The 22,050-nt window shown below is 44.7% G+C and overlaps 1 protein-coding gene across 2 annotated transcripts in view; it reads left to right on the top strand.

Moving 5' to 3' along the window:
- The window catches only part of MYO5B (myosin VB), a 337,892-nt gene extending 319,730 nt beyond the window's left edge, over nucleotides 1-18,162 (top strand). For both annotated transcript variants that reach the window (XM_043888876.1, XM_043888875.1), the window contains 8 exons: nucleotides 377-520; nucleotides 3,023-3,174; nucleotides 3,891-3,980; nucleotides 6,150-6,300; nucleotides 7,741-8,026; nucleotides 8,647-8,821; nucleotides 10,609-10,689; nucleotides 17,805-18,162. In XM_043888876.1, the coding sequence (XP_043744811.1) occupies nucleotides 377-520; nucleotides 3,023-3,174; nucleotides 3,891-3,980; nucleotides 6,150-6,300; nucleotides 7,741-8,026; nucleotides 8,647-8,821; nucleotides 10,609-10,689; nucleotides 17,805-17,957 (1,232 nt within the window). In that variant the 3' untranslated portion in view covers nucleotides 17,958-18,162. The remainder of the gene's footprint in view (nucleotides 1-376; nucleotides 521-3,022; nucleotides 3,175-3,890; nucleotides 3,981-6,149; nucleotides 6,301-7,740; nucleotides 8,027-8,646; nucleotides 8,822-10,608; nucleotides 10,690-17,804) is intronic.
- The last annotated feature ends 3,888 nt before the right edge of the window (nucleotides 18,163-22,050 follow it).

Genomic DNA, 22,050 nt, shown 5'->3' with positions numbered 1-22,050 from the left:
TCCTTTCTCCTTCCCGCCTCCCCTCCCCCTTTCTCATCGCTGGGGGAAGCGGGGAGAAGCAGCCCCCCAGCAGAATGGTTGTACATCCTGCACCTGCATCCTTCCCAAGTTCTCTCTGGTCCACAACCCGCCCTCTGCCGTTCTGGGTGTTTCCCAGCTCCTCTCCTGAGTGGATCCGGTGCCCCGTGCTCAGGTCCTCTTGTCACACGTGCGACCCAGGCTGCAGGGCAGACCATGTACGGAGTGTGGGAGCCCAGTGAACCCAGAACCCTGGGGCCCAGACCCCGGCCCGAACCCTGCCCACCCAAGATGCCTGGCCCCCGGGCCTGAGCCTGGAGACCTCTCAGTTCGTGTTCCGTCCCTCTGCCCTGCTCAGCTGCCCAAGCCTTGGCCCAGAGCGAGAGGAAGCGGCACGAGCTCAACAGGCAGGTCACGGTGCAGCGGAAGGAGAAGGACTTCCAGGGCATGCTGGAGTACCACAAGGAGGACGAGGCCCTGCTCATTCGGAATCTGGTGACAGGTCAGCCCCGCCTCCCGTCCGCCTCCTGCACAACCCGCACCCCGCGGACACCCCCTCCCACTTTCACCCACCCCCTCGACCTGCTGCGTTTCTGACGAGCTCCCAGGTGAGGCTGATGCTGGGTTAATGTGGGGCTGCCCCCGGAGAGTGTGTGTGTGTGGGGGGGCGGCTCTTGGGAGCTGTTTTCCTCGCCACCCTGGGCCTGGTTTGCCAGTTGTACCAGCTCCGACCCCTCTGGTCTCACACCTCCACCTGGCTTCAGCAGGCCTGACGTCCTGCTGTGTGCCCAGCCCACGTCAGCAGCCGCCTGCAGGGCCCGCAGGGAGAGCCTGGGCTAGGACCAAGGGGTCTTTGGAGGCCTGGTTCTCTGGCCCCTGAGCGGCTAGCTCCCCTCTCTGGTGCCTGAGTTCTCCCGTCTGTAAGACTTGAAATATGACAGAGGTGAAAGTGCTGTGTTGAATTGTTTGGGTGTGAGGAACTCAGGGAGACGGAAGAACGGAGCATGATTTCAGCCTGGCACAGGTTTTGGTTCAGCTCTTTGTTTGGGGTGTTTTTAGCAGCTGAGTATTTTGCTCTTTTTATGAAGGTTAATTTCCCCTACCACCCCTACAATCGCCTGACAACTAAATGTGACGTAAGCTCACCTTAAACAGGCTGTGTCTTGTTCAAATGCCATTAGGAAAGAACCTTTAATCTCTGATGAGTGAAACTCAGGGATCACAGCATCAGAGTGAAATAGAATAACACTGGAGGAGGGAGTAATACTGGCTGCTTGTGCCAGCCGACGGGCAGCTCCCCACACTCATCACTCAGGTGGCCCCAGGCCTGCACACAGCACTCAGCCACCTTCCCTCTAAATGACTTCCCACACGAACTGGGGAGGATTTCATTGATGGCAGCTCAGGTGCCAGGTGCTGGCTGTTCTGTGGATGATGGCGAAAAGCAGAGCCATGGTCCCCGCCCCCAAGACGCTGCCACTTAGCTGCTGCAGGATCCCAAATCACAGTGGAAAGTTCCAAGGCAGGAGAAGCTGTTTGCAGTCTGCATAGGGGTCAGGCTCAAAGCCAAAAGGTTTAGATTAGAAGTCTGGGTCTTAAAAAAGACACATTTTTCTGGAACAGTGTTACTGGCTTTCTCATTAGAGCCAAGGGCCAATCCGCAGTCATCTGTTACACCTATGAGATGCCCAAATGTTAACCAGGTATCAGAGTATTATGGCCTGTAGGTGTATATTTGAGGTCAAGTACCCCCTGGAGATGCTGGCAGCCCATGCTGAGCCCCAACCCCGGACTCCCTGGTGGAAGATCTGAGGATGTGGCCCCTTCCTTCCCCCAGCCCACCTGCCGCTGGAGGGGGACGTGGCCTCCCTCGTTGCTTTGAGGGGCTCGTGGGACCTGGACGAGGTGGAGGTTGGGGGTGGAGGTAATGGGGATGTGGGTTGAGGGCTGGGGCTGCAGTCAGCGCGTCTGGGGCCTTGTGCCTGGGCCTCCTGCTTGCCTTTCCGCTTTGCCGGTCCCTGGTCCTTTCCTCCTCCTCCTCCTCCAGGCCCTACCAGCACCCCTTGCTCTCAGCCTGGTCTGTGCTTCCCTGAACCTCCTCTGGAATGGCAGGCAGTCTGACAGCTTCTCCCTGGTCTTCCGAGGGCTTTGGCAGGAAAGGACCGAGAGACCGAGCAGGAGTCTGCGGTCCACGGGGAGGCTCGCCAGCCCCTTCTGGTCCTGCCGGGGCACACAGCCCAGGGGGCGCGGGGAGGCGGAGGGGAAGCGGGGGCAGCAGCTTCTCCTGACTGCAGCCAGGTTAGTGCTGGCCACGAGGGAGGTTGAGATGGTTGTCAAGCAGCGGGGCGGTGGCTGGGGCACGACAGGGCCTGCTTGAGCTGCCGCCTCTGACAAAGTATGGGCAGCTGCTGCAGGGAGGTTGCTGAACAGAAGACCAGATGGGCTAGAAGTTGCTCTGGCTCGCCCAGCCCCTGGCCCATGGGCTCTGTCTTTGGGACCAGGCCTTGTCTTCTTGCTGCTCAGGAGCCCGCTGTGTCCACAGCAGGACATGCTGCTGCAGAGGCCTAGGGGGTCCTTGCCCCGGTCCCCTGGTCAGGGAGCCTGTTCCTGCCTTCAGCCAGCCTCTGGCTGTGGGCCCCTTCTTGGCAAGGACCATGGCCTGTGTGTAAACTTGGGCAGGGAGCCCCCCGCCCCGCCCCTGGGGATTCTCTTCCTCTGTGTTGTAAGGCCAAGGCGTGACAAGCCTATTTTGAACAACTAGGAACGTGTTTGTTTGGGGTTTTCTAACGCGTTTCTGAAATACTGGTAGACAGGGTCTAAAGGAATGTGTATGTATCCAGGGCATCTTCTCCCCTGCTCCTCTGCCAGCCGCCCCCCCACCCCCCACCCTGAGGAGCTCCAGGAACCTGGGGAGACAGTTTGTATGGGGAGCCAGGATTCTTACACCCCTGAGCATCAAGCAGCGTCTGCTGCCGAGCTAAGCATTGCTGTCTGTTGTTGGCAGAGTTGAAACCACAGGCGCTGGCGGGCGCGGTGCCCTGCCTCCCGGCCTACATCCTCTACATGTGCATCCGGCACGCGGACTACGTGAACGATGACCTCAAGGTGCACTCCCTGCTGACCTCCACCATCAATGGCATCAAGAAGGTCCTCAAGGTCAGTGTCCAGGCCCCAGGCACTGGTCTTGTGGGGAGCTGGGTGAACACGGCAGCTCACTGTCGCTTCAGTTGCAAGTTCCCCAGAATCTCCAGCTCTGAAGGAAAATGACGCCTGATCTCTAGACAAACGGGCCCCCTAGGATGTTTCACCACGTGCTCCCCAGCACCCCCTGTGCTGGACCCCAGACAGTTAAGAACCTGCCAGGCCGTCTGGCCCAGTGCTCACGGCAGAGCCCAGGGCTGCTGGAGTCAGGCTCCTCTGTCTCCCTTGGCTTTGTCATAGGAACACTTCCTGTTTTGCTCCGGACCTTAGGGTCCAGCTTTATCTAGAACTCACCTGTTCATAGTTGGTCCTCCCATGCTCTGCCTTCAGCCTGGTGACCTAGTACTATATGGCCCAGTTGCACCCCAGTTTTCTCCAGTGAGACTCCCAACTGGCCCCAGGCCCTACCCACTCCCCGCTGGGTGTGCACCACTGATCAGGGGCCTCCAGGCAGGGTTGTGCATCCTCCCAGGGGCTGGAGGAGCAGGAAGGCAGCCTCATGGGGAGGGCTTTCTTCCCTGTGACCGTGAAGAGTAAGGGTCCGCTTGTCACCGGGCCTGCTTGGGGCCTCCTGGGTAAGAGAAGGCAAGGTGGACCCGTCAGGACAGGTAAGCATTCGACCAGATGGGAACTACCTCCTCATAGCCAGGCACGTCTTTTTCTTTTCACAGAAGCACAACGAGGACTTTGAGATGACATCGTTCTGGTTGTCCAATACCTGCCGCCTCCTGCACTGCTTGAAGCAGTACAGTGGGGATGAGGTGAGTGTGAGATGAACCCAGGCCCCTGGAGGGCACGGATACCACCAAGGTGCCCTGTGTTCCTAGCACCTCGTTAGGTCCTCGTTTCCTGGGGTACAGCAAAGAACACCCAAGACCCACCTCAGACCCAGGTCAGAACAGGGGCAGGAAGGAGAGGTGTCGATCCTGAAGGCATCTCTGTTTTGTTCACACGTCATCCTGAGATGCTTTGTGTCACCTAAGGAGAGGGCGTGAGGTCTCTGGGCACCTCTGGAACCTCAGACTCTGTTCACTGAAGCAGGAATAAGGCAGGCCTCGATGACACCTGAGGGCCCCTGGAATGAATGGGAAGATTTGTGAGGAAATGTTTGCACAACCCATCCATCATCTGAGAGCCCCCTAGGAATCTCCCTGAAAACCCTGTGAACTTAATTTTCTGAAGCAGCCCTAGAAGGGCCCCATTTCTGGCAACGTGGCAGAAAGCTCAGTGGTCTGGGGTGTCAGATTATCTCCCAAGCCAACCAGTTAGCCTGTCTGTTCTAAGACAGAGATGGTCTAAGAGCAGAGGCGAGGTGTGGTTGAACTACAAATGTGCAGACTGACCCTGAAACCCAGCTTCTTGCTTCTCATAAAGTTTAGCCCCTTGATCTGAGGCCCCAGCTCACCCCATCCCTTATTAATGTTCTGCTCTGAAGCTCTAGGGTCCAGCTTTTTCTAGAACTCACCATTCCCCCTGTTGATCCTTGAAAAAACTTCTCCCATGCTTTGCCTTCAGCCCAGTGACCTAGTAACATACAGCTCAGTCTCACCCCCGTTTCTCTGGTGAGACTCCCAACTTGTACCCAGATGCCGTCACACCTAACGCCCTGTAGGCCTTCTCAGCTTGCCTCCTCCCTTTCTTTTCACAATCTCAGTCTCTACACTCCCCAGGCTTTAGTGTAACTCAACAAGGTGCAACAAAAAGCTTTGATCCATCTTTTGTGCCAGAACAAGTTTTCATAGACTGTTCTCTCTGGGATTATAGAACAACATGCTGTGCCAGGCAGTCTCACCACCCTCGGAATGGGACTTGACTCCCATCTCTATCCTAGAATCTGAACTTTGTTTCATCACCTGTTTTTATTATGAAAGGGAGTGGGTTAAATGTTAAAGAAATAGTGTGTTTATTATTGGAAGACATGGGGCTCATTTCAAACCAGATATCCTCTATTCCCTAACCCTAACATTATACACAAGCTTTTACTTTAAGCAGAAAATTGTATTTAAGGTTATCTCCCTGAAAGTCACCACTTGACCTAATGCTGTCTGTACTCTGCAGGGAACATTATATAGGGCTTGGGAGGACCAAGAATTCTGTTACGTTGGGCTACTCTTTCATGTGCTTATATTCCCAGGGACAAGACTTGATCCACAGTGTAACCAGATCTGCATAGCCTAGACAATAATTATCCTGTTATCCCCTCTTCTGCCTACTTTTGTTTTCTTTAAGAATTGCTTTGTGATCTGACACAAGAGGCATTGCTAGAGACAGTCATCCTTTTGAAAACACTGACTTTTCGGCTGCTCTTGATTCTTTTTGGCCTGAATACGGAAGGATATTGTTCACATGAGTTCTTCTGATATTAGCAGCTCTCTCAACTTGCATGTTACTTCATCTAGTTAACAGGGAAAGCTTAGAAGACCTGGTGCTATAACTGTGCAATCATCTTGTTTCATCCGTTAATTCTGATACCCAACAATAGGATCTACATAAAATTTCTCATTGTAAAAACATACGCTCTGAGCCAGGTACTTCTTCAGGGACTTGTGTATAGTCTTAATATTTTAGGGTAACCTGGTATATTGGGACAAGAACTGGGTAATGATGCAGGAAGCGTGGGTCCCTCTTTCCCGGGACCTGCTGCCAACCTGTACTTTGCTGCCTCAGGGAGACTTCAGGGATTTGGACCAAATGATCACAGCCTTTTGATTAAGCAGTTTTCCAAGTCCTCTGTCATGCTAAGTTTTGACTCTGCCTTCAAACTTACGAGCCATCCTCGAGAACTGGAAGAACTGACAGGGTCTTGTAGGACATCACCTGAGCAGACAGAACCTGAGCGGTCCCCCACAGTAGGACACCTCGGAAGTGACTGGAGGCCTGGAGGTCTTCCTGTGCCTGGCACTCAGCACAGCGCCCGTCTCCCTCCGCAGGGCTTCATGACTCAGAACTCTGCAAAGCAGAATGAGCACTGTCTTAAGAACTTCGACCTCACTGAATACCGCCAGGTGCTGAGCGATCTTTCCATTCAGATCTACCAGCAGCTCATTAAAATCGCCGAGGGTCTCTTGCAGCCTATGATAGGTAAGCTGGCACCGGAGATCTCCAGCACTCATCGTGGGGTCTGAAGTGAGGGTAAGCACTCCCTCCGTTTAGGGAACTAGCTATCTTAGGACAGCCCCCAGAAAGCCCAGGCTTTTCCCAGAAAAGGCAGCTAAGAAGGTGTATGCCATCTACTCAAAAAGAGTCATGAAACTTTCAACACCAGCCCATCAAAGCATGTGATGCTTGGGTAGTGAGAATATAGATCACTTTCCCTCTATCTCATTTTTCTGTAACGTACTGTATTATTTTTTCCCCAAGCTAATTTCCATAGGTACTAAATATAAATTCAGAAAGTGTAAATGCATACACAGTGAAAAAATATAATACTCTTGCCCATATATATACTTTATTCATGGAAAAGGGAAAGAATTAAGTATGTTCATATAAATGTACACAGTAGTAAACACTCATGCAATAAATATTTATTGAACATTCTGTCCAAAGCAGAACACTTGGGCACTTGCCATGGTATCAGAATTGAAAAATAAGAGCAGTTATTTTTTAGGTTAAAGAAAAAGTAACATACATGTGCATCACTCACTGTGCTCCTTAAAGGCTGGGGAGGTTCTCCCGAAGCACGTGGATAGTGTTTTCCCCAAGTTCTGACAGCATAAGTAGGTTATAAGTGAATTCCAAGTAGGATAGGGTCTCACATGCCATCCAGAAATATATCCCTTGGGATAATATTCATTCCAAATCCTTCTTCTTGTCTAAGAATCTTCTTAGGAGGAGCCAGTTTATTCTCACCCTACATAGGGAGAACTGGGGATATTTCATGACTCAGACAAGATGACAGTTAATTGCATCAGTTCTAGAATTGGACAGACCTGGGTTCAAAGCCTGGCCCTGCCACTTCCTGGTAGGGCGACCTTGGGCAAATTATTTAATGCTTCAATTTCCTCACTAGGAAATGGGTTGTTGGAAGATTTAAAGGAATACTGAATGTAAAGTGCCTGACATGCAGTTAAGTGCTGTGCATTAACTATGACAGACCAACTCACCTAAGATTTACATGGTCAGAGAGTGATGGAGAAGAGCTGTTTGAACAATTGTTGAATGATCTCAGGGTCCAGGCCCAGGTCAGTGACCAGGCCATAACTACACCCACGTTGCTCAATTCTCAAATTTTGGTCGCTCAGCACAGAAGACAGTACAGAATTGAGTTGGTTTTACCTTTTACCTATGTCCCATCACCAGTAAATTTAAACGAAGTTTTAGTCCACAGGTGTAGTCCAAGATTTCTATGTGGAAAACTTACTTGGTGTAGAGATCAACCTATTAGAAATCGCATGCCAAATGCTCTAAGTTCCTGAGCACACCTCTGGGCAGGATCACGGCCAAAGCCCTGTGTGATCCGAGTGACCCAGAAGCAGATCTAATTTGGGAACATCCGTTGCTCTAATCGCGCTTCGCTTTCAGTGTCGGCCATGTTGGAGAACGAGAGCATTCAGGGTCTGTCCGGGGTGAAGCCCACGGGCTACCGGAAGCGCACCTCCAGCATGCCGGAAGGAGACAACTCATACTGCCTGGAGGCCATCATCCGCCAGATGAACTCCTTCCACGTGGTCATGTGCGACCAGGGCCTGGACCCCGAGATCATCCAGCAGGTGTTCAGACAGCTTTTCTACATGATCAACGCAGTGACGCTCAACAACCTGCTTCTGCGGAAGGACGTCTGCTCCTGGAGCACAGGCATGCAACTCAGGTAGGAGCGCGCACCGCAGCCCACCCCCCAGAGAGGGGACATCCCACACGCCAGCTCCACTCACACACAGGGGACACTTGTCTCTGAAAATGACACCCAAATCCAAGTGGCCATCCTTGTCGCAGGCAGTGTGTGACTCAGATCCATCACTTTTTTATTTGTTGATGAAATTCATCACATACCGAGGAGGTGAGCTTGGTAAACAAATTAGTTCAAAGCTCAAACATTTGCAGACTTTATAAAGGTTGTAAATATGATTTAGCTAGGTCGGAAAGAAAAATCAATGATTTAAGAGGTGTGACGGCTCACCGGAGTACAAATATGTTTGCGAATGTTAAATGTAAGTTGTTTTAATTCAGTAGAGTTAATGCCTCTTTTCCCCATTAACTTAGTACAGACACTTCAGGCACTTCATCTTGGCTTGGTTTTAAGCACCCACTCATTCCACAAACAGTTACTGAGTGCCAAGTACTTGTCACGCTCTCGCCCACGTGAGAGAATCAGGAGGAGGAGAGTGATAACATTGGCGGCAGCTGGGCTGCAGAAGAAAGCCACGAGTGAGCTCATCCCAGTGGAGCAGGAGGACAGGTGTCACAGGGCGCTCTCTTCCTGTGTCTAAGGTACAACATCAGTCAGCTGGAGGAGTGGCTTCGGGGAAGAAACCTGCACCAGAGCGGGGCTGTTGAGACCATGGAGCCCCTGATTCAGGCTGCCCAGCTCCTGCAGTTAAAGAAGAAAAGCCCCGAGGACGCTGAGGCCATCTGCTCCCTGTGCACCGCACTCAGCACCCAGCAGGTACGGTCACTGTCAGCCCAAAGGACCCAGGGCCAGGCCGGCTTCCATCTCAAGTCCATTCCTGCCAAAGGTTGTTTTCAAAGCACTCTGGGCCTTTTTCTGCTCCCAGTGATACAGTCCTGAAAGTTCAGTCCGTTGGATGTTCCTGCATGAGCCAAAGATACTTTGGTCTGCCGGTAACTCTCTTGTCTCTCTTATTTACTTAGATCAGGTAGTCAAACCCACAAAGCATCAAGCTTAGGCACAAAGGTTTTTAAATGCTTACAGAGAGTTCTGGAATGTCTGTCACCCCAAAATTTAAATTTCTTTCAGAAATTGGCAGCAGCATTTGGCGTTAAATTGTTTTCTTTACAACTATAATTCTATTACATTCGTATTTTCACTTAGACTTCATATGTGTTATTTTATTTTTTAATATTTTTTTATTTGGCTGTGCCAGATCTTAGTTTGCAGGATCTTCCATTTTTTTTAAGTGGCAACATGAGGGATCTTTAGTTGTGGCGTTCAAACTCCTATTTGCAGCATGTGGGAACTACTAGTTCCCTGACCAGGGATAGAACCCAGGCCCCCTGCATTGGGAGTGTAGAGTCTTAGTCACTGGACCACCAGGAAAGTCCCTACATTATTTTAAATTAAGTCAGCAAGCATCTGATTTTAAATTTTCTTTCCTTCCCCCCCCCCACCCCGCTGCCGCCCCAAATGTTGTATTTATACTGGGTCTCAGTTGCGGAGATAATTTGTTGTTGCCATTCAGTTGCCAAGTCATGTCTGACTCTTTGCGACCATATGGACTGCAGCACACCAGGCTCCTCTGTCCTCTACTATCTCCCAGAATTTTCTCATGTTCATGTCCATTGACTAGGTGATGCTATCTAACTATTTCATCCTCTACCACCCCCTCTTCTTATGCCTTCAAGAAGTACTACGTCTGTCAAAATATAAATCCTGTCCACACATAGGTGACCTTGCCCTCCATCATGAATGTGCCTGTTTAGAAATGGGCCCACCACAAGGTAGGGGTGCAAAATGAGACCAGCATGAGGAAATTGGGATTTTCCATATTAAATCATGCACCTTCTCTCTGCCCAGCACCTAAAGAACAACAGAATCCAAATTCACTATTGCAAGTAAACATACATTTCCTTACCACCTCCATTAGGTACTCAGAGATGAAATACCAAGCTCTTAAGAAAGCTGCTTCCTTCTATATGTGTTTACTGAAAGTTTTGAAACTTAAAATTTTGTTTTCATAAGTTTATTCCTAGATTGCACCTGGTACCGCTTTGCCACTGGGCATGCCACTTCCCCCACACAAAGAATTACCTTCTGTTTAGATAGGAGAAAAACTTCAGTAAGTGATTTTGGGGGGTGGTGAGAGGTAAGAAAGTACTGTTAAGACCTTTGTTATAAAAGGTAAGATACCCAGGACTCTTTTAATTAAACCTTTAAATGGCTAGTAGATAAGGCACTGAAGACTTCAGGCCAGACTTTAGAAGACTTCAGTTTTCCAAAATCCTCATTAATTCATAAGTCATAGAGCATGGGGGAGGGTTGGGCAGATATATAGGAGAGAGGAATCCGTAAGAGAGCTCAGATCTCCCAGGCAGAGCTTTGGGACCCTAATTTACTAAATGTGGATGCCTCAATGTCAGTCCAGCTGCACCTGAATTGTGGGTCTTGCCTACAGAGAAGTGTTCTCTGGTACCAATGTCATACATTCTTTAAGATTCAAAAGTAGTTTTAGGTTCATTTAGCTCTGTGCTAAACTTTTGTTTTTATGCCAACAGATTGTCAAAATTTTGAACCTTTATACCCCTCTGAATGAATTTGAAGAACGGGTAACAGTGGCCTTTATACGAACAATCCAGGTGAGTTTTAAAATACTAATCAATTTTATAAAGTCCTAGGATAAAACAAATAAAAGAATTGGTAGTTTAGAGTTTAACCTAGCTTCTCTTTATTAGCAAAATACTGCTTCCATTATATTCTAGAAGACCTTACATTCTTAGGTATTGTCTTTTGGTAAATAACTTATCATATATACACAGGAGACTGAACTTTAATAATCTTCGCCTCTTCGATTTTACATTGTTTAAGTACTGTTCCACTGACCACTGTGTGTGTGTGTGAGTCACTCAGTCGTGTCTGACTCTTTGTGACCCCATGGACTGTAGCCCGCCAGGCTTCTCTGTCCATGGGATTCTCCAGGCAAGAATACTGGTGTGGGTTGCCATTCCCTTCTCCATGGGATCTTCCCAACCCAGGGATCAAACCCGGGTCTTCTGCATTGTAGGTAGATTCTTTACCATCTGAGCCACCATGGAAGCCCCCATTTACCACTAGCAAGTTGCTAAACGACAACACAAAGTGGAATTATAGTGGAAGCAGAATATCACCCCTACCCATAAACGAAACTGAGAAGTACTGTTTTTGTTTTGTTTTTAATGTTTCTTTATTTGGCTTCGTTGGGTCTTAGCTGCAGCATGCAGGATCTCTGTTGTGTCACTCAGGATCTTTCCTTGCAGCTCATAACTCTGGTTTCGGTTTGTGGGCTTAGTTGCTCTGTGGCGTGTGGGATCTTCGTTCCCCGACTAGGGATCAAACCTGTGTCCCCAGCATTGCAATGCAGATTCTTAACCGCTGGACCACCCAGGAAGTCCTAAGAAATACTGTTTTAAGGGGAAAAAAAAAAGAGCTCTTAAATCTTGACTCTTACAATATTTAAGAGACTTACAATATTTACTCTTAGGAACATTCTTGAAAGCAAGCATATTAAGGGAAATGATTATTTAAATCTGTCTTAAGAGTTTGGGAGTGTTTACCTAAAGATGAGCTTCCTAAGCTGAGCCCTCAGCGACCTGTGCTGAGTGCCTAATCGTGTGTGACTGTGGCTGATGGCATCTGAAGGATGAGTCACATCAAGATTAGTCCAAAAACGGTGAACACTCCTTCCATCAGTACAGGTGGGGAGCACCCTGAGGAGACACAATACTTTTTCAAACTTATAAACTGTCTTTTCAGCTGGTGAAGTAACTGTCAGTCCAAATCAAGGATTAAAAAAATGGGAGAAAGTGATTAGAGAGGGAGGCAGGAAAAGCAGAAAAGAATAAATTACCTTGAGCATCATGTATAAGTAGAGAAGAGAGGCTAAAGGTCAGGGGAGGGTGCCAGTCAGATGGAAGCTTGTTCTGTTAAGGGCAGTGGGGGAAATCCAGTGGTTTGTTAAAGATTTGAGTCAGAGAGAACCAGGCAGAGAGTCACCTCCATGGATGTTGTATCATCAGCTGCTGAAATGACTGATGACAGAAGCCATTGAGTTCTCTGACATGCCACTGTTTTTATGGAGAGCTGAGAATTTACACAAAGCAGAGTGCATATTTATTAGAAAGTATTTTTTTGCTTCTAGATATCTGAGACACACATTAGAGGAAGAGCTCTAATTGTTTATAAATAAATTATACAGCTCTCTCTGTATACGAGATGAGAATTCAGGCCAAAGGTCAAAGAATATGAGCCAAACCACACTTGGTGTTTGATTTAAAGTAGTAGGAAAAAGGCAGTGGAAGTTGGTCAGATAGTCTCTGGAGACACATAGAGTGAGATTCTGAGTCATCCTTAGCAGTCAATTCTCGAGTCCATCAGTTCTGTCAAAAAATGTTGTGTGTGTGTGTCTGTGTGTGTTTGCCAGCTAGAGTTTTAGTTTTGGTTTCTTCCTACACAGTGCTCAGAGGAAAGGCTGGGACGGTTCATGCCATCCTCCTGTACTTGAACCTTATGTAGGATAAATACAAGTCGCTTTTGCAAACCATTTGCTAGGACAAAATATGCTGATGTGTAAGAATGATTCCTGTGAAATGACTATTTTGTGCATTTTAAATAAATACATAATATACCTTTTGCTCCTGAATTTTGTAGTATAGGTATTATTTAACTTTTCTCCTCTAAATCCTTTACAATTTCTTCAAATCCTTTAAAGTGCAGAGCCCACTGATACCTCTAAGGTGGAGAAATTAAAGGGTCTTAAGTGCTATGAAAAAAATTTTAAGAGCCTCTTGCCATTTTATATTTTATGCACATTTTCTCATGCTGTATGATGGCTTTGTAATAATAAATGCAGCAAAGCTTGGAGCCAGCTGAGTGCTGAGTTAGCAACACTCCTGGAGAGACTGTTCTGCCAGGATCACATGAAAGTCACCCTATGGATCTTAAGTTAGTGAAGTTGCTTATTCATCCTTAAATGTCCTTGACTTTTTTGAACTTCTTTTCCTATTATTTCAAACTACTTTTCAAGCTGTTAAAATTACTTTATAAATTTGACCCATCTTTCAAGATACCAAACCTCATGGGTGTTTTTAAACTTGACACCTGGAAATTTAAAGTGTTTTCCTTAGTCACGTTCAACTCTAAGGTTCTTCTGCCTTCTTAGAAGCATGTCACAGTCCTACGCTTATGCCGGTTTCATTCTAAAAACTCACTTCCTAGCACTTTTCAAAGGTTGCTGCATTGCATATTTATTGAACTCACCCCCTGCTTCAAGATTCAAGAAAATAGAGATGCTGTGAGTGTTAGAGTCTATGTAACACCCACATATGGGATTCACTTAGCAGATAAATATCCCTTGTCTTCTCTAAAGGACAAGTGATGAAACTGCTAGAAGTTTATAGAATATAAAAATATTGTCACTATTTAAAGCTATGATGATGCCTTGTCCCAACAGGAAAAGCAGTTCTCATACTTGAAGTTAATGTGGGATGACCTGTGTTTTCAAACAATCAGGATATATTGATTTTCCTATTGGCAGGACTCAGTTAGTTGCCTTTGTAAAGTATAGTTCAAAGTTTGATGGTGTGTGCCAGACTCAAGGAAGAAAGGAAATTTCTTTATCATAAAGAGATAAATTTCATGTCATAAAAAGAACAGCAAACAACATAGCACTTGCCAAGTACCAGAGGCTGCTCTGAGTGCTTTACACACGTTCACTCTCTTGAGCCTAATAACCTAGTGAGTATACTCTCCCCACCTCATTTTTTTGCATGTTTTTCTTTTAAACCATTTTTAAGTGTACAGTTCAGTGGCACTGACTATATTCACAATGTTGTATAACTATTGCCACTAATTTAGAACTTTTTCATCATTCCAAACAGAAAGTTGGCCCAATGAGCAATAACTCCCTATTCTTCCTTTACCTCAGCCCCTGATAACCTCTATTCTACTTCCCATCTGTATGAATTTGCTTGTACTATTTCATGTAAATTTGTCCTTTGGAGTCTGGCTTATTTTACTTACAGTATTCTTTGGGTTCATCTAGTTTTGCTATGTAACAGGTAGCAGAACATCATTGCTCTTTATGGTTGACTAATAACCCCTTGTGTGTATATATTACATTTTGTTTATTCATTCATCTGTTGATGGACCCTGGATTGCTTGTTTATTGGGGGCAATGCTTTCATTAACATTGGTGTACAAATATGAGTACTTGTTCTAAGTTATTTTAGGTGTATACTTGGGAGTTGAATTACGAGTTCATATAGTAATTCTGTGTTTAAATGTTTGAGGAACTACCTCAAACACTGTTTTGCATTCCCACCAGCAATGCAAGAAGTGTATACCTCATTCTTGTAGTTTTGTATGTTGAACCACCCTTGCATTCTGGGGATAACTCCAAATTGGTCATGTATGTTTGTTAAGTCTACCTGGTTTATAGTGGTATTCATTGGCCTCTGCTCTTGATCTTCCACCTGGTCGTTCTATCCATTATTGAAAATGGGGTAATGAAGTTTCCGATTATTATTATAGACTTACTTCTCCCTTTAGTTCCTTCCATTTTTCCTTCATTATTTTGAGCTCTGTTGACAGATGCATATATATAACTCATCTTGACAGACTGAGACTTTTATGCATATATAATGTCCTTCTTTGCCTCTTGTAAACTTTTCTAACTTGAAGTGTACTTTGTATGACAATAATATAGCCATATCAGCTCTTTTCTGATTACTTGGAATATCTTTTTTCAAACTTTTACTTTCAATCTTTTTGTGTGTCTAAAGTGAGTTTCTTCCAGACAGCATGTAGATGATTTTTTGAAAATCCTTTCTGCCAATCCCTTTTAATTTCCCTTATGTTTCCATTTAAACTATTACTGATAAAAGACTTACTTCTGCCATTTAAATACTTGTTTTCTGTATGTCTTATATGTTTTGTGTTTCTTAGTTCTTTCATCACTGTCTTGTGTGTTTATTTCTTGTAGTGGGGGTATCATTTTGATTCCCTATATTTCTGCATATTTTTTGGTTATTTTCTACTTATTTATTTGTATTTTTGGCTCTGCCGGGTCTTGTTGCTTCACGTGGGCTTTCTCTTGTTGCAGCGAGCAGGGGTTACTCTTCACTGTGGTGCACACGCTTTTCATTCCAGTGTCTTCTCTTGTTGCAGAGCAGAGGCTCTAGGGTGCATAGGCTTCAGTAGTTGTAGTGCATGGGTTTAGTTGTTCCATGGCATGTAGTATTTTCCTGGAGGAAGAGGAACTGAACCCATGTCCTCTGCATTGGCAGACAGATTCTTAACCACTGGACCACCAGGGAAGTCTCTGGTTATTTTCTTAGTGGTTACTGTGGTGATCACAATGAATGTCTTCAACCTGTAACAACCTAGTTTAAATAATACCCACTTGGTTTCAATAGTATACAAATACTCTGCTGCTATGCATCTCCATCTCTCTTGATTTATATTATTGCCACAGATTACTTCCATTAAACGTGTGTACCCATTAACAGAAATTTATTCTTATTTTCTTCATTTGTGTAAGTCATATAGGGAACAAAGGTGCTGTAAAACAAAAGTATAATGCTGGCTTTTACATTTATCTGGCTTCCCAGGTGGCGCTAGTGGTAAAGAACCTGCCTGTAATGCAGGAGACACAAGAGATGTGGGTTTGATCCCTGGTCAGGAATATATCCTGGAGGAGGGCGTGGCCACTCACTCCAGTATTCTTGCCTGGAGAATCTCATGGACAGAGCCTGGTGGGGGTTGTAGAGTGGAGCCTCATGAGGTTGTAAAGAGTTGGACATGACTGGAGCGACTTAGCATGCAGCTTTACCAGTGTTCTTTATTTTTTCTTATGGTTTTGAATTATCGTCTGATGTCGTTACATTTCAACCTGAAGCTTTCTTTAGTTACTGGTAACCAGCTCCTTCTGTTTCTCTGGAAATAATTCTGCTGTCCCTTGGTATCCAGGAGGGATTGGTTCTATGACCTCCATGGGTACCAAAACCTGTGGATGCTCAAGTCCTTTATATAAAATGGCATAGTGTTTGCATATAACCTACGCACATCTTCCTGTACATTTTAAATCATCTCGATTACTTATTATACCTAATACCATGTAAATGCTATGTAAATAGTTGTCAGCATATGTCAAATTCAAATTTTACTTTTTGGAACTTCCTGAAGTTTTTAAAAAACATTTTTGATCCATGGTTGGTTGGACCTACAGAGCAGAACCTGTGAATACAGGGGGCTGACTGTAATTCTCCTTCATTCTTGAAAGACAGTTTTTCCAGATATAGAATTCTCAGTTGACTGGAAGAAATTTCAGAAATTAAAATTTATCATCCCACTGCCTTCTGGCTTCCATGGTTTCTGATAAGAAATCCACTTTTACTGAGGATAACTTACGTGATGAGTTACTACTCTCCTGCTGTTCTTTGGATTCTTTGTCATTGGGGTTTGATACTTTGACTATAATGTGTCTCAGTGACTCTTTTTGAGTTTATTCTGCTAGTTTGAGTTTCTTGGAAATATATCTTTCTTCAGATTTGGGAATGTAGGCACTATTTCTTCAAATAGTTTGCTATCCCTTTCTCTCTTTCCTCTTTCTGGGACTCCTATGATGTATATTTTGGTTCACTTTATGGTGTCCCACAGGTTCCTCAGGCTTTGTCCACTTTTATTCATTCTTTTTTCTCTCCCCTCCTCAAACTGGAGAATTTCATCTGCTCTGTTTTCAAGTTCACTGGTCATTTCTTCTGCCTATTCAAGTCTTCCGTTAGATCCCTTTAGTAAAATGAACAATTTCATTTTAGTTATTATACTTTCCCTAAAATGTCTGGCTCCAAATAGACGGTAAGAGGGGAGGGGCTTTGTCCCCTTTAAATCTTCCAACTGATGCCATAGAGGAAGCCACTGTATCCCAAGAGAACCAGAAGCAAGGCAGACATCTGTGCTCGTCCTTCAGGGAACTGCCAGACCAAGAGTGCACAGCCCCAGAGCTTCGGAAGGTGAGGTCTCACTGCCTCCCTGGGCACCAGCCAGCTGCTCCCAGACGGGGGTCACGGTCCCTGCAGCTGCAGCGTGGTTGGAGAACGGGGGATGGCAGCCGATGCACACCGCTCTCAGCAAAGATCTGCAGGCTCTCCTTTATCAGGCACTTTCCTGGTTATTTTAAGCATCCAGTCAGGTTCCAGAGTTACAAGACAGTTGATGCCAGTTGCTTTTTTCTAGCTCAGTGGTAGCGTCAGTGGAGGGACTGGCCCCTGGAGGTTCTTGTTCTGTCATTTTGTGCAGTGTCACTCTCCCTTTTCTAGAGATGAGGAAACTGAGGCAGAGGAAGGTTCAGGAACTCACCCGAGGTGGTGCTAGGGTTAGTGCTCAGGTTAACCGCCTCCAGAGCCCATGGCCTTAACCCTTTCACCGTACCGCCTCTCCCCATGATTTGCAGCTGGTGTATTTTTCTATTCTCCCTTAGATGGAAAACTTTTAAAAGAATGCTAGAATTGGAGAAGCTAATGTCATCTGATCTCCAAACAGGCCTAAACCAAAGCCTCTCTCCCTCTAAATACCTCAGAGAGAGGGAGACCACATTCTCCTGAAGTCCTGCCTAGTTATTGTAACAGGAATATTCTTGTGATTCCGTTTGTGAATTCACCCAAAACTGGCTATTTTTAGACACAGGCAGTATTTTACATGGTCTTATCCTTCCCCACAGGCACAACTGCAAGATCGGAATGACCCTCAGCAGCTGCTATTAGACTTCAAGCACATGTTTCCCGTTTTGTTCCCATTTAATCCATCTTCTCTGACCATGGACTCAATCCACATCCCAGCATGTCTCAATCTGGAGTTCCTCAATGAAGTCTGAAAATGCACGTGCCAAAGCTCAATTGCCAGTGAGAGCACGAAGGAAGTATATAGGACAGTAAAGTGAACTTAAGAATCTGTTAAAAATCTATAAAACTAGATCAAATCAGAGTTTGAGAGCCTGTGCAGAGTGAACTATACAGAATAAGACACATCTGTCATTATATTTTGTACCTACTGCTCCGAATAAAAACACTTGAAATATGGAAGATTTTTTTAAAGTATGATTTTGGTCTAAACAAATTCACATCATAGTCCATAGCCACCAAGCAGTCCCCATGGCCATATAAAAGGTGCCAGTCTATAAAATAGAAACTGCCTAGTTTTGATCTCTGGACATAACTGGAGAATGTCCAAAGTAAGATGACATTAAAAATAATGTAAGTCATATAAACGGCCTCCAGAGGGCTTTTAACAAATAATGGTACTAATAAGCATGATACTGTCACATAGCAAGTGACATTTCCCCACATCAACACACTACAGGTGTGGATGGGTTTATGAGATGTTTTGAGGACAAATATATAGACCTGGGCCTTCTGAGAAGTTTCCTGAAGATAATTTTAATGCCTAGTGATGCAGAGACAATGGTGTAATTGACCTCCAGACTAAACAGTTTGATTATTGGTTTCTGAAGTAAAACTAGAAGACTTGGTCCCTAATATACTCAGACCTATTTGTGTAGTCATGAATTTATGCAGAACTGTGCTAAATGTGCTAAATTGTGCTAAATGCTGCAGTTCCAAACATAAAATGTAAGCAAATAGATATTATTACTTCCAATGCTAGTCCATGCACTTCTTGAGTCAACAAAACTTTCAAAAAAATCAATATAATCTAAATGTTAGAAAACAGTAACAAGTCTTATTAGATTAAAAATCAAACAAGTCGATATAAAAGCATTTAATCCCTTAATGCCATTATACCTCCAATAAGAGGTATAATTACATAATATATTATGTAATGCTCATAGTAAGGAAAGCAAACTTCATCTTGAGAATCTGACAATTTGAAAAGCCTTTCTAAAAAATCAGTTCAGGTATTATTAAATTATTATCCAAAAGTTTTGGGTGCTTGTGTGTGTGTGTGTGTGTATGTGGTTTTTTTTCTTAAGAGAGAGAATAGCTTATGTCAACTTTCCCTTTTCAGGTTATTTTCAACATTTTTCAAAATTACTACAAAAAATTGTAAATATCTATGCTTTAAAATAAGGATTTAAAAAAAGAGTATTTAGTGATAATATTACAACAGATTTTATGTGTTTACTGCTGGTTTCTTCAATAGCAGGCATTCAATTAGAAAATCCTACATATTGCTTATAACCCTTTTTTACTATTTTTTCACATTTCTGGTAGATAACAGTACGCTCCTCCCATGACAGGAACAGATGGTGTTTGCAAATCATAGAAGAGCCTCTATGCTGCATCAAGAAGATAAAATTTCTCCACAAAGTACAAGTAGAGCCCACACACCCCACCACCTTTTTATTCAGCCTCTCAACTTAAAAGGCTCTTAGAAATACAACAAACTCCGAGAACTAAACAGTCCTGTGTGCGGAGCCCTCACAGCTCAGCTTCCTTGTCATTCTCCTCACCCCCTGGGCGGAAGAGGCACCACAGCCGGACAAAGACACTGCCTAGCAGGTCCCAACCCATGTCGTCAACATGACCTCCACACTGAACATCCAGACTCCTCTCGGGTGTCCACACAGAACTGTGTCTTCTCCTCCCTCCCCAGATAAAGTCACACGATATGACAACCCTGACCCACACTCTTCAGCCCACATGGTGACTACATTTGGAAGGCCAGTCAAAACCAATTGGGTCTATGGCTACCTCTTTTTAAAATTGTTTATTATGTATAATTCGCTTTTTACTGCATTTTAGCTTAAAACTTAGTTTCATGTAGGGCCTGTTCTTAACCTACTAGAGAAAATGAAATGCCTCGTTAGAGTGGTAAGGAATTTGAAAAGCAGTGATTCCTTAAAAGCAATGGCTTCCCTGTCCTTGGATGTGTTAATTAGTTGCTCAGTCACGTCTGACTCTTTGTGACCCCATGGACTACATAGCCCTCTAGGCTCCTCTATCCATGGAATTCTCCAGGCAAGAATATTGGAGTGGGTAGCCATTCCCTTCTTCAGAGGATCTTCCTGACCCAGGGACCAAACCCAGGTCTTAGCTCAGCTGGTAAAGAATCTGCAGCAATGCAGGAGACCCTGGTTTGATTCCTGGGTCAGGAAGATCCCCTGGAGAAGGGACAGGCTCCCCACTCCAGTATCCTTGGGCTTTCCTGGTGGCTCAGATGGTAAAGAATCCGCCCGCAATGCAGGAGACCTGGGTTTGATATCCTGGAGAAGAGAACAGCTAACCACCCCAGTATTATGGCCTGGAGAATCCCATGGACAGAGGAGCCTGGCAGGCTACAGTCCCTGGGGTTGCAAAGAGCTGGACACAACTGAGTGACTTTCACTTTCTTTCCTGCAGGGCAGGCAGATTCTTTACCGTGTGAGCCACCAGGGAATTCCCTACGTGCCGTCTTAGACTCTCATCTCTGCATCCCTCTGGGTCACTACCTTTGCTGTCACTACCAGTGATATGACAGACCTATCAGTGGTTAATCACTGGGTGCCAAGGACTCACTGAATAAAAGCTTGGCAAGTAGAATAAATGGGGTGGGGGAACCTTATGACTATTCCCCTACTAAGCCTAAGAAACGGTAGATTGAGTTCTCTTCCAAAGGTAAAGATATTTTACTGGAGCTGAAGTTTGTATATACTTAATGACTCAGTAGGTAAAGAATCTGCCTGCAGTGAAGGAGACACAGGAGATATGGGTTCAATCCATGGGTTGTGAAGATCCCCCGGAGGAGGAAACAGCAACCCACTCCAGTATTCTTGCCTGAAAAATCCCATGGATAGAGGAACCTGGCGAGCTACAGTCCATAAGGTCACAAAGAGTCAGACATGACTGAGCAACTAGGAAAAAAAAAACAAGCACTCTTTTACAGACACAATAATGTGTCTTAATGTTACTTAATGTTTAGATCTGCCCTATCTAACATAACAGAGACTAGAAGAAGCATCTTTAGTAATCTTTAGTTAGCATTTTTCTTAAGTCAGTTCAGCACATTTTCCAACTTCGTGAAATCAATGACTTATAATTTAAATAATTTAACCCAACATAAAGGTTTGAATTCTATGCCAGGTATCTTTCTTTGTATTTTAGTATTTAAAATTTAGTTGACACTTTTCTCACTACGTGCCTTCAGCAGTTACTAAGATAACTGACATCAATTATCTGAAGTAAGTGTTGCTGTGGGAAGAATTTTCATGTTCAACATAACATTCTAGTAGTGTTTTTGTCCTGTCTTTTGAAACTAAAAACCATTTTAAAGATTACTTAAGAATCAAATATTTATAGATTAAACAATTCGTGTTTTAAGTATTAACTGGATCTGTCAGTTTACTGAGAGTAGTGTGTGTTGTGTGCATATTAACAATTGTTGCTGTAGCTGACAAACATACCACCTACATGCATTCTCCACAAGCTGTCACAGCCACTGTTAGACGTAATGGTACCCAGCAAGCAGAGCAAACCCAAAGGAAAATAGGCTTTATTCTCCTTTTTATGAAGCATGTCAACAAGAGTTTTTCCCTTGATTTTCCTATGCTACATTTTAAAGTTTTTGTAAAAACAAGAGACAAAACTTGGAAAACTTAGAAAAAATTAACACTATCAGTTCATCAAATACTTAAGAGCCTCACTTAATGCATTATGATAACAGTAACCAATAAATTAAAATCCATTTCTTTAATATATAGTAAGTTTAACTGCTTTCATACATTTGACCTAGTTCTAAGGTAGCAAGGGAATCGTAAGTTGAAACACTTGTGTAATGCCAAAGGACTAAACAGTTACTAAAATGTGACAGCATGGGGCAGGACACTAGTTTTTCCTCACAGAATATTTCTCACTATTTGCTGCATGAGTCAAACAGCCATAATTCACTTTTTGTACACATTGGTGCCATAGAGAATCAATGTATAGAAAATTAAGAGGTTGATGCCAATGCCAATAAAACATAGGCCTTTTTTT

The sequence above is a fragment of the Cervus elaphus genome, chromosome 27, assembly GCF_910594005.1.
Source record: "Cervus elaphus chromosome 27, mCerEla1.1, whole genome shotgun sequence".
NCBI lineage: Eukaryota > Metazoa > Chordata > Mammalia > Artiodactyla > Cervidae > Cervus > Cervus elaphus.
The sequence above is the reverse complement of the archived record's forward strand: the minus strand, read 5'-3'. Positions and strand labels throughout refer to the sequence as shown.